Genomic DNA, 13,167 nt, shown 5'->3' on the forward strand with positions numbered 1-13,167 from the left:
ACAACTAGTCCCTATCTCCTAAGCAATTCTAATTAGCTTAATACTATGATTGCCCTGTAGAATTGTATTAAGTATTCTGAAGCAGAGTTAGGATTCATCTCAGTACTAAATTTAGATTTAAAGTTAATTTTAACTTTGTCTCATAAAATGCTTATCTTTTGAACAAATAAGTAACTCCAGGACAAAGTCCTCATCTAATGTAACTCTTAACAAATTTTCATTTTATAAACTATTTAAATATAGGAGAGGGTATTTCTTCATATAAGAATTTAACCAAGGGGTGGGAATGTAACCTCACTAGTGAACAATGTGTAGCATCCATGAAGCCCTGAGTTGGATCCTGCCATCAGAAGAAAACAAATATTTTTAAACAAGTTATTCCTTCCTTTCTAAGGACCTGACCATAAATTCTACTTCCCTATTGATGCTTTAAACCAGAGACGACACACTTCTGTATGAACAGAATGTGAAATAGAACTTCTTCACTCTCCACTTTCCCTTTTTCATTATTCTTTCTGACTCTCTCCCTTGTGGCATAATGCTGATTCCATAATAGCATTACTTAATTTGGCTCACAGAATGATAAATCATGTAATATACGAATAATGTTCTACATTTATTTCATTTCTTACAATAATATGAGAAGTATTTATCATTCTGTTTTTAAAAAAAACTGCTTGCTACTAACTAGCAGATTTACATATCTGAACCATCTCAGTGGTTTTCTTTTCTCTTTCTCCTAGGTCCTTTAATAGCAACATTGAATCCAATTTACTCTTACTCCCCCTAAAGATTCGCAACATTGCCTAACCCAACCCACTACATACACAGATATCTCAAATCTTTGTTTTAATCTCACCCCTTTCTAGATCATTTATGCATTCATTCAGAGTACTTCGTATTTTGGTAAGACTCCACTCAGACATATAACATTTATGCAGTTGCTATAAAATTCATGAAATTCATGCTCTCTACATAACCTTTCTTGGTCTTAAGCCAAAAGTGTAAATGAAAAAAAAAAAAAACATTATTTTTGAAATCTTTAGTTCCCTTATTTATAAAAATGAGACTGTGTACCAGAAGTATTCTTGGGTTTCTTTTCTCAATTTCAAATTGTTTCTGTTTAGGCAGACTAGTATTCTGAAGGTCTTGGTCTTAACCACTCCCAATTTTGAACTTCCTGGCACAGAGCTGTATCTTAACTTATTACTTACAGCAACACGATAAAATAGTACTTCACACTTTAATTACATATATCCTAATCTTGCTCCAAAAGAGATTAAGGGAAATTTCACTTAGTTGTGAAGTTTTGTTTAATTACACTCTTGCCTGTCTCCTCTATTATATTCTGTGTATTATAAACTTGAAAAGATAGGTATTACCAACTTCTATTTTTGGGATAATTCTGAAATCTAACAGCCTAATTAACAATATTTAGAGAAAACTGATGAAAAGAAAAATTCCCAGTATCTCCATTGGGTATGTGAAATTTTTCCTGAAAGCTTCAGATTTACCAGCAGAAGAATATGCCCAATAAAGAGAAATGTCTCAAGATGTTCTACAATATTTTTTTAAGTAAAATCAACTGGACTGTTTACTAAAACCTTGCTTAATGAAATACAAATATTTTTCCCAGAATATACACTTAAATCAGTAAGCCATATACACTTAAGTCAATGAAGCCAGAATGTCACTAAAATACAATGATTACATAGTAAGTATTTCCTTGATACTGACACTGAACAATCTGATCCACAACTTCCTAAATACATAAAAGTTCTGTAAACAATAACTAAGTACAAATCACTACTAATTGTGAGGCTACTTACATTAGGGGAAAAAAGGAGCTGTTATTGTGTATTAAAAAAGAGCAATTTTCAGAATAAAGATCTGGTTTATTAAGTTCCTCATACTATTATGTTCAAATATTTTAAAATTATGTCCAAATCACTCATTAAAATGCAAGTTTTTGTTCTTCAGATGAAGCATAGGAGAACAACAGGACAAGCAGGGCACAGAGGTTGCATGAGTAATCTTAGCAGTTTGGAGGCTGGGGCAGGAGGATCACAAATTCAAGGTAAGACTTGGCAATAAAGAGAGACCTAGCAACTCAGTGAGACTGTCTCAAACTCTAAAAGGGGCAGTAGGTGCTGGGGATGCAGCTCGGCAGTAAATATGGTATTGGGATCAACCTCCAGCATGAAAAAAAGAAAAGAAAATTATACAACAAATGTTTCCTAACTTCAGATTTGACTACTACTTCTTTGTAAAATGTGAGCACTTATAAAGTTCTGTGCCTTACATAAGAATATATTAGTTTCTAAGACATCATGTTATTCAAACAACTAGTACCTAACAACTATCATTCTAAAAATCTACATACCAACACATAATGCCCCTTGTTTATTGTCAAAATTACAGCATGAATATAATCTTTCTTCTTACAGTTTAAAAAAACCAAAAGGCCCTATTCCTTAAACACTTATAAATAAAAGATATCACATTATGAGATATACAACCTGAAGACTGATTTGTTCCTTGTAACTGACAGAAATCAAAGTACAAATAATGAAATTTCGAAGTCAAGGTATTGGGTTACTTTTAAAAATTTTGATATAAAATTTCGACACAGCAAGTTTTATTAGATGGGATCATAAAGTACCTATTTTAACAGATAGACCACTTAAAATCTAAAACATTTTTTCGGCCTTTCAAAGAATCAAAGTACCAAGGCAATGAAAAACAAAAACTGTGAGGCAATAAGTCTAAAAATAGTTCACTAAGAATATATTTAATAAATTTATCTGTGTATCTATCCATTATAACAAGATTTTCTTCCAGTTCAAGATTCTCTTATGGTTATTTAACATAAAACTACCTATGAAGATGGTTTGTTTGCTCATAACTGTCAACTCGTGTGACTGACATTAGGATACCTGGGTATTTGTGATTGCAACGGTATTTTTTGTATTGCCTACTTTATTGTGTAAAGTGGTCTATGAAATATTGTCATATTTTATATGTAAATGCCCTTTTTAAATAAATAAAACTACTTAGACATGAGTTCCATTAGTCTTCACCCATTCTTACCATTTGCTAATTAATCAACACAGCATTCAGCCCTGTCAAAAATCACACCTAGGGGTGGGGGTGTGGCTCAGCGGTGGAAGCTTGCCTAGTACAGGTGAGGTCCTGGGTTCAATTCACAGCACCACGTAAAAATAAATAAATAAATAATACAGGTTCGTTCACAACTAAAATATATATATAAAATGTGCGCGCACACACAGTTTTTTTAAAGACTTTAAAAAAAAAAAAAAAAACCCACACCTAAATAGCCAAATCAGCATCCAAAATGAGTAACCCAAAATTTCAGAACAAATACAAAAATAAACTCCTTTTTATTCTGCCTCTGGCATTTTCCTATAACACTTTTAATAAAATTGTACCATAACAAAAGAATTCTGATTTACAATTACTTTCTATGAAGTACTTGGCAAAACCATTTTTCACGAACAATGAAAAGGAAAATATGACCTCAAATCATATCATCACAATCCTGAAATGGTCGCAGATTTAAATAAGTTTAATACAATTCTAAAAGACACTGTGGTCAATTTCTTTAACAGTATGCTTTAATAAATGAAAACATAGCAAAACGAACATCATTCTACTCTCCAAGGAATTCTAATAACAAAAAGGAATGTGGATAGTGTAATAATTAAATATTCAAATTTAGAATAATCTAAAGACTCTAACGCCAAGCAAAAATAGCAGCATACCTTGTCATCCCCAGGGCAACGATACAAATTCTGGAAAGTGCTAATGATGTTATTACTAAATCGAGGTGCAAACACATCCTTTTCTTGACCAAACTGATGTCGGGATTGTCTCACAATAGAGTCAATAACATAAAGTCCAGGTACTTTGTATTCTGGTTTACACTGAAGAGAAAAACAGTGGGAAGGGAAGAAAACAGAAAGGTAAAAATCATCATAAATCCTATGGAAATACACAAACACTGCTCATGTTGTAATGAATATTCAAACACTGAGTATTCCACACCATATGTCTCTGGAATGGCATTTTAAAGAAACTACTTTGGCTACTCTCCTCATTCAGTTCAACTGTCAGTCATTCAAGTTCCAAAATAGTGCATAACTGATTTCAATGAAAAAAACCAAACTTGTAAATAAGGTATTGTTATAATTTTTAAATTTGCATAATGATTTTGAAAAGCTATGGAAGGAAGAAAAAAATTAAGGACTCTAGAAACTTCATTGCCTAAATGTATTAATTTCATATAAAACACATAACAAAAGGGTTTCTATACTAATTTAAAAAACAAACAAATGGCAAATTATACCATTCTAAATACATGCAACCCAATTTATCCTATGAAAACATTTTTTCAGGAACTCTCCTAGGTTATTTCTCAACCCTCATGTGAGACTGTAAGTCCTCTACTTTTTAACCACAGGCTTTTCTGGCCTTCGGTAACTAAGTCAGCACAATGAAGAATCCTTCTAAATATCAAGCTTACTACTCCTATTTTGTTTCCATACCAAAAACATAAGAAAATCCGCCTAACAACATGTATTGATTAAAAGAAAATTATAGTTACAGAGCAAGTTCATTTTTTAGTAGTATAAAAGCTTAAGTATTTTCACCTAAAATTACTTTCCAGAAATCATATATAGCACTAAAACAAAACTGTATTCTTAGGAGAATGTTCTTGGAAACCTAAGGATTATTATCACTGAGACAAGACTCCCCCACTAGGGCTGGGGAAGCAGTTCAGTGGCAAAGCGCTTGCCTAGCATGTGAGGCATTGGGTTCGATCCTTAGCACCACATAAAAAAAATAAACAAATAAAAAATAAAATAAAATAAAAGCATTCAGTCCACCTACAACTACAAAATAATTTTTTTTTAAACAAACAAAAAGAACCCAAAACCCATCCCTAACACACACGCACACGCGCGCGCACACAATTTTCTAACTGGGATTTCCAGCCAAAACTATGGATGATTTCATTCTTCAAAAAAGGTAAGCGGCATTTCGTTTCTGCCTTAAAATCCTTTTTGAACACCTGTTTTACTGTAAGGGTTTTTATTAAGCCAAAAAAAAAAAAAAAAAAAAAAAAAAAAAGCAGAGATTTAACTGTAATTCAAAAGAGTCTATTAGGAGAGATTTGGGCTATCATGTACTTGTATTTCATAAAAGAGCAAAAACTGTTAGTGTTTGGACATTAAAGATTTAGAATAAAGGACCAAAAAAGTCTTTGTTTTAAAGTTAATGTTTTTCAATGTCTCAAAGAGTTGAGACATTCAACCCTCAGTTCCAAAAAACTAACTTATTTTCCTTCAGTTCATACATCTAGTCAAGGCTAACTTCTTTTTACTATAATACATTCGAATAATTAACTACCTACCCTGGCTAACAATACATGTCAATAGACAAAACTTTCTAAACTTAATAAAAACCAGAACATCCATGTTGTTAAACACACACACAAATACACTTACATAAAATATTCCCCAGTGCTAGAAACACATATCTGTGCTTAACAATTATTTATTGACTGGCATTTAAATTTTTCCAAAGGCAGAAAACAATCTTATACATAATGCATTATTTTACACAAATGATTATCTTAGAGTAAGACTGAACAGAACTTATAAGTCACTGATAAGAGCTTTAAAAATGTGATAAGTAATGCAATTAATTTATGTGGTGTATTTTTAAATATTTTCCTTCGATTTATACCGAAAACTCAGATCATAAACTCACAATTCAGAAGAATGATGAGTACATACGCCGCCTATCACCTGCCATTTGCCCGATCACCTGTCTTTAATCTATCCATCACACAGCACAAGGTCCATCTGCCCATTGTCCACCCTTAGCCTGCAGACTGCCAGTGAATGGCCTACTGCCGCTGTTACCTGGAAGTTCATTGTCACAGTACTCACAGGTTTAGTTACATGTGGCTGCCATTTGGGGACAGTAGCCAGGACCTGTAGGCCCGCACAACGGAGACCTGCCTTCAGACTCAGCACCCGTACTGCCGCTCCCTATTTGCCAACACTTTGGAAGCCAGCGCAACCATCTTGGATTAGCCGGGAAGCAGAAGCCACCAACTGTAGGTGGGGCAACTCCCATCCTGAGACGCCTCAGGTACCTCTCATGCATGAGGCTACTGAAGACTGGTTTGAATAGTATAGTACTGTTAGAGTGTAAATTATTTTTCCTCCTTTTTAAAGTTTTTAAGTTTTTATTTATTTTCCTAGTTCTATTTTGCTTTTGTTTACCTGTTTCCTCAGAGTTTCTTCCTCCCCTTTCTCATGCTAACAATTTCTTTTGCTTCTCCTTTCATTCTTCCTACAATCTAGTACTTCTATATATACTCTTTTCTTATCCCATTAACAGTTACATTCTACACCCCTCCCTATTCTCTTTGTCCACCATTAGAAACTGCAGACCTCATTGCAAATCTATTTGTTATACTGTAGATAATAATTGAACTCATCCTCTCTGTTTATTATAACAATACCGTTAATGTCTTCATAGGGGCTATTTGGTTTAGGGCTGCAAACTGTCTGTACCAGGTGCTCCTAATATTGATCTCTCCCTTAAAGGAGAGGTTTTGGAAACCTGCAGGATCATTATAAGCCTATAGGGGGAAAACTGCAATACCCCAGGATCCAAACTTTTAGAGGGGAGGATACGTGAACAACATAAAAAATAAAGAAAGAAAGTGTTCCAAACAAACCAGGATTCTATATTAACAAAATCCAATGATAGCACAGTAGAAGAAATGCCACAAAAGGAGTTCAGAATGTATATGATGATCCATGAAGCAAAGATGAGATAAGAGAGCAAATGGCAGGCAATGAACAATTACTCCAATAAACAGTTGAAAGAGGAACTGCAGGGAGCAAAAGATCATTTCAATAAAGGGACAGAAATTTGGGGGTGGGGGAGAGAAAGAAAGAAATCCTTGAAATGAAGGAAACAATAAACCAAATTAAAAAAGTCAACAGAAAGCATGACCAACAAACTAGATCACTTGAAAGACAGAACTTCAGACAATGAAAAACTATTTACTCTTGAAAATAAAGATGACCAGAGAAGATGGTAAGAATTCATGAACAAAACCTGCAAAAACTAGGGGACATCATGAAAAGACCAAATTTAAGAATTATCAGGATTGAGGAAAGCACAAAGATACAAACCAAAGGAATGAACAACCTATTCAATGAAGTAATATCTCAAACCTGAAGAATGAAATGGAAAATCAAATACAAGAGGCTTACATGACACCAAATGTACAAAATTTAAAACGGATCCACACAAGGCACATTATAATGAAAACTGCCTAACATCCAAAATAAAGAGGATTTTAAAGGCTGGAAGAGAAAAGCATCAGATTACATATGGGGGAAACCAATACGAATATGAGCAGATCTCTCAGCCCAGACCCTAAAACCAAGAAGGGGCTGGAACAACATATTTCAAGCTCTGAGAGAACATGATTGCCAACCAAGAATCTTATACCCAGCAAAACTAACTTTCAGATTTGAAGATGAAATAAAATTCTTCCATGATAAACAAAAGTTAAAAAAAATTTACAAATAGAAAGCCTGCACTACAGAACATTCTCAGCGAACTATTCCATGAGGAGGAAATGAAAAATAACAATGTAAGTCAGCACAGGGAGGAACTACCCTAAAGGAAAAGCCAGTCAAAGGAGAAACCAAGTCAAGTTAAAAAACAAAAATAAGTCAAAATGATCAGGAATACAAATCATATCTCGATAATAATCCTGAATGTTAATGGCCTACACTCATTAATCAAAAGACAATGAGGGATGATTGAATTTTTAAAAAGACCCAACAATATGCTGTCTTCAACAGACTCATCTCATAGAAAAGGACATCAACAGACTAAAGGTGAAAGAATGGGTAAAAACATACCAGGCACACAGACTCAGTAAAAAAAAAAAAAAAAAAAAAAAAAAAAAAAGCAGGGGTTACCATCCTTATGTCAGATAAAGTGGAACTCAAGTCAAAGTTAGTTAGAAGGAATAAAGAAGGACATTTCATACTGCTTAAGGGAACCATAAATCAGCAAGACATAAAGATTGTAAATATTTATGCCCCAAACAATGGCGCATACCTGTACGTCAAACAAATCCTTCACAATTCTAGGAACTAAATGGAACACAACACAATAATTTTCGGTGACTTTAACACACTGCTCTCACCACTGGATAGATCTTCCAAACAAAAACTGAATAAAGAAACCGTAGAACTCAATTACACAGTCAATAACGTAGCCTTAACAGACATATATAGAATATTCCATTCATCAATGAGAGAACACACCTTCTTCTCAGTAGCACATGGATTCTTCTCTAAAATAGACCATATGTTATGCAACAAAGCCCTTAGTAAACATAAAAAAAAGAGACATTACTTTGTATCCTATAAGATCACAATGGAATAAAATCAGAAATCAATAAAATTAAATAACAGAAACTACTCCAACACCAGGAGACTGAATAATACACTACTGAATGAAGCATGGATAACAGAAAACATCAGGGAGGAGACAAAAAAATTCTTAGAGGTAAATGAGAACAAAGATACAACACATCAAAATCTCTGGGACACTATGAAAGTAGTAATAAGAGGAAAATTTATTGCATGGAGCACATCCAAGAAAAGAATAAAATGTCAACAACTAAATGACCTAACATTACAGCTCAAAACCCCAGAAAAAGAAGAACAGAACAATGCTCGAAGACAGGAAATAATTATCTCAGAACTGAAATCAATGAAATTGAAACGAAAGAAACAATTGAAAAAATTGACAAAACATTGGTTCTTTGAAAAAGTAAACAAAATAGATAAACCCTTAGTCACACTAACAAAGAGGAGAGAGAAAACTCAAATTATGAAAGGTCGTGATGAAAATGGAAATATCATGACAGATACCATTGAAAACCATAATATAATTAGAAACTACTTTGAAAATCTATACTCCAACAAAATAAAAAATCTCAAAGACTTTGTCAAAGTTTTAGAGACATATGATCCTCCCAAACTGAATCAGGAGGACATACACAATTAAACAGATCATTTTCAAGCAATGAGATAAAAGAAGCCATCAAATGCCTACCAACCAAGAAAAGTCCAGGACCGGATGGAGTCTCAGCTGAGTTCTACAAAACCTTCAAAGAACTTATACTAGTACTCCTCAAAGTATTCCATGAAACAGAAGGAAGGAACCCTTCCAAATTCATTTTATGAAGCTAGTATCACCCTGATATCAAAATCAGACAAATACACATCAAGGAAAGAAAACTTTAGACCAATATCTCTGATGAACACAGACACAAAAATCCTCAATAAAATTCTCACAAATCACATACAAAACCATGTTAAAAAGATAGTGCACCACAATCAAATGGGGTTCATCCAGGGGATGCAAGGTTGGTTCAACATCTGGAAATCAATAATGTAATTCATCACATCAACAGACTTAAGGTTAAGAATCATATTATTATTTCAATAGATGCAGAAAAAGCATTTGATAAAATACAACACCCTTGTTGCTCAAAACACCAGAAAAAACAGGAATAGTAGGCATATACCTCAACATTGTAAAGGCTATTTGTGCTTAATGGAGAAAAACTGAAAGCATTCCCTCTAAAAACTGAAAGAAGACAGGTATGCCCTCTTTCATCACTTCTATTCTACGTCATCCTTGAAACACTATAACAGAGCAATTAGACCAAAGAAATTAAAGGGATACAAACAGGAAAGAACTCAAAGCTATGACTATTTGCCCATGACATGATACTATATTTAGAAGATTTAAAAAAAAAAAAAAAAAAAAAAATTCACCAGAAAAGTTGTAGAATAAATGAATTCAGCAAAGTACCAGGATATAAAACCAACAGCATAAATCTAATGCATTTCTATTCATAAGTGATGAATTCTCTGAAAGAGAAATTAGGAAAACTACTCCATTCAAAATAGCCTCAAAAAAAAAGAAAGAAAGAAAGAAAATACTTGAAATCAATCTAACAAAAGACGTGAAAGACCTCAATAATGAAAACTACAGAACACTAAAGAAAGAAAGAAAAACTTAGAAGATGGAAAGATCTCCCACGTTCTTGGATAGGCAGAATCAATATTATCAAAATGGCCATACTTAGAAAGGAGCTATACAGATTTTATACAATTCCAATTAAAATCCCTATGACATTCCTCATAGAAATAGAGAAAGCAATCATGAAATACATCTGGAAGAATAAAAGAACCAGAATAGCCAAAGCAATCCTGGACAGGAAGAGTGATGCAGGAGGTATCACAATACCAGACTTAAACTCTACTATAGAGCAATAGTAACAAAAAGAGCATGGTATTGGCACTAAAATAGACAGGAAGACCAGTGGTACAGAATAGAAGACACAGAGACAAACCCACATGAGAACAGTTATCTCATACTAGACGGAGGTGCCAAAAACATACAATGGAGAAAAGATAGCCTCTTCAACAAATGTTACTGTCAAAACTGGAAATCCACATGCAGTAAAATTAAATTAAACCCCTATCTCTCACCCTGTACAAAACTCAACTCAAAATGGATCAAGGATCTAGGAATTAGACCTGAGTCCCTTCACCAAATAGAAGAAAAAGTAGGCCCAAATCTTCATCATATTGACTTAGGACCAGACTTTCTTAACAAGACCCCCAGAGTGCAAGAAATAAAAGAAAGAATCAATAAACAGAATGGATTCAAACTAAAAAGATTATTCTCAGTAAAGGAAACAATCAATAATGCGAAAAGAGCGCCTAAAGAGTGGGAAAAAATCTTTTCCACACACACTTCAGACAGAGCACTAATCTCCAAAATTTGTAAAGCACTTACAAAACTTTACACCAAAAATACAAAGAACCCAATCAATAAATGGGCTAAGGAACTGGGCAGACACTTCACAGAAGAAGATATACAGATGATCAGCAAATATATGAAAAAGTGCTCATCATCTCTAGTAATTAGAGAAATGCTAATCAAACCACCCTAAGATTCCATCTAACTCCAACTGGAATGGCTATTATCAAGAACACAGGCAATAACAAGTGTTGGCGTGGATGTGGGGGAAAGGTACACTCATACATTGCTGGTGGAGTTCCATACTGGTGTAGCTACTCTGGAAAGCAGTGTGGAGATTCCTCAGAAAGCTTGGAATGGACCCACCACTGGACCCAGCTATCCCACTCCACAGTTTATACCCAAAGGACTCAAAATCAGCATACTACAGTGATGCAGACACATCAATGTTTACAGCAGCTCAATTCACAATAGCTAGATTGTGAAAGCAACCTAGATGCCCTTCAATACATGAATGGATAAAGAAACTGGGGTATATATATACAATGGAATATTATTCAGACTTAAAGAATAAAATTATGGCATCTGCAGGTAAATGGATGGAGCTGAAGAATATCATGCTAAGTGAAATAAGCCAATCCCAAAAAACCAAAGGCCGGATGTTTTCTCTGATAAATGGATGGTGATACATAACTGGGGGATAGTGGGTGGGAGGGGGGTAAGAGAAGAATAGAGGAACTCTGGATTGTGTAAGTGTGAAATGGGGTGGGAGGGGGTGGGGGAAAGAAAGATAGTGAACTGAGACAGACATCATTACCCTATGTAAATGTATGATTACATGAATGGTGTGAATCTAAATTGTGTAAAACATAGAAATGAAAAGTTGTACCCCATTTGTATACAATGAATCAAAATGTAGTCTATAAAAATTAAAATAAAAGAATTTAGAAGCCTCTCCAATGGCATGTTATATTTTTACTCTTGGAATAACTTTTAAAAAGCTGCATCATGCAAAAATTTTTACAGATACACCATCTGCAAACAATATTCTAATAATTTCCAATTTCCCATGCTTCAGAGAAAGTTGTTTTAAGAGAAAGGGAAGAATGACTAGAGAGAAAAACACCTTTAAATATATTAGTGTGATTTTCATTCTGTCATCCAAATTGGCATACAGCTATCATCAGTCAGAGTTGTTTTACAAAGAACTCTCCAGGCAAGTTGGACTACATACTAATCCTAATAGAATCTGTGCTGCCACTTTCAACTATTAAAGGTTGATGTTAAGACAGAGCTAAAGCAGTAAAAACAGGAGCAAGGGGCTGAACGTGCAAAACACTGCATGACACTGATGTTAGCCATGTAAGAATAGAGGACACAGGACAATCAAGTCTGAGTGATTTTTCTTTCCTCTGTACATTGGAAAGCTTGGCTTGTGAGCTGCCAACATTTCTAGATTATATAGTAAACACAGATTCTTACATCGTGGAGTAGACTAAGTGGGAGCTGCAATGAAAATAGCTTTCCCTTGGCTCAGAAATACTTCCTTGTGCCATGCCACACAAATACAGTGGACTTTAATACTTATATTACATTTAAAAAAATAGTTAACATATGCAAAAGGAACAATAACACTGACAGGTAACTAGCAAATATAATCAAATTCACTAATGCTAGGATCTGCTCCAAAAGCTTTCTAAACTTCTAGCTATTCCTATCAAATTTTTTTGCTGTTTTTTTTTCCTGTAGACTATTTCAGGAATCTCTACATCCCTCCCCAAACACACATATATTACAAAAATAAGTATTATTTTTCTAATTATTCACCTTCCTGGAGATTTTAATACTCATACTACATGGGCCCTATTCCACCTTCATCCCTGTTTGGGGAGGTGGGGGGAAATCACTGCTCACTGAGTGGTTTTTAACATTTTGAGAGTCTTCTTTAATAGGCCTTCTTGTGAAGCTTACCGGGAGTTTCCCTATACCTTCTGAAGCCCATCCACAGATCTCTCCAGGTGTCAGTGAAATTACATTAGTAACTCTAAAATGTACACTTGCATTTCTCCCACAGAATTGAAAGAGTTCAGTATTATGCCATAGGCCACAGGGACAAATTTTATAATAATCAAATAAATTCCCTCTGTATTTAAAATAAGTTTGCTACTTAGGAGACAACTGACTATTTTACTGGAATATTTATCAAGTAGATTATAAATTCTGTTATATCCCCCACTCTATATGGAGCAATGGTAACAG

The 13,167-nt window shown here is 34.2% G+C and overlaps 1 protein-coding gene across 3 annotated transcripts in view; it reads right to left on the reverse strand.

Moving 5' to 3' along the window:
• Positions 1-13,167, reverse strand: part of Scaf8 (SR-related CTD associated factor 8) — a 200,664-nt gene that overhangs the window by 147,418 nt on the left and 40,079 nt on the right. For all 3 annotated transcript variants that reach the window (XR_007109376.1, XM_047557398.1, XM_047557399.1), the window contains one exon: positions 3,783-3,944. Coding sequence is in view for 2 of the 3 variants with exons in the window: in XM_047557398.1 (XP_047413354.1) it covers positions 3,783-3,944 (162 nt within the window). In the remaining variant the exon portion in view is untranslated. The remainder of the gene's footprint in view (positions 1-3,782; positions 3,945-13,167) is intronic.

This window comes from Sciurus carolinensis, chromosome 7 (genome assembly GCF_902686445.1).
Source record: "Sciurus carolinensis chromosome 7, mSciCar1.2, whole genome shotgun sequence".
Classification (NCBI taxonomy): Eukaryota; Metazoa; Chordata; class Mammalia; order Rodentia; family Sciuridae; genus Sciurus; species Sciurus carolinensis.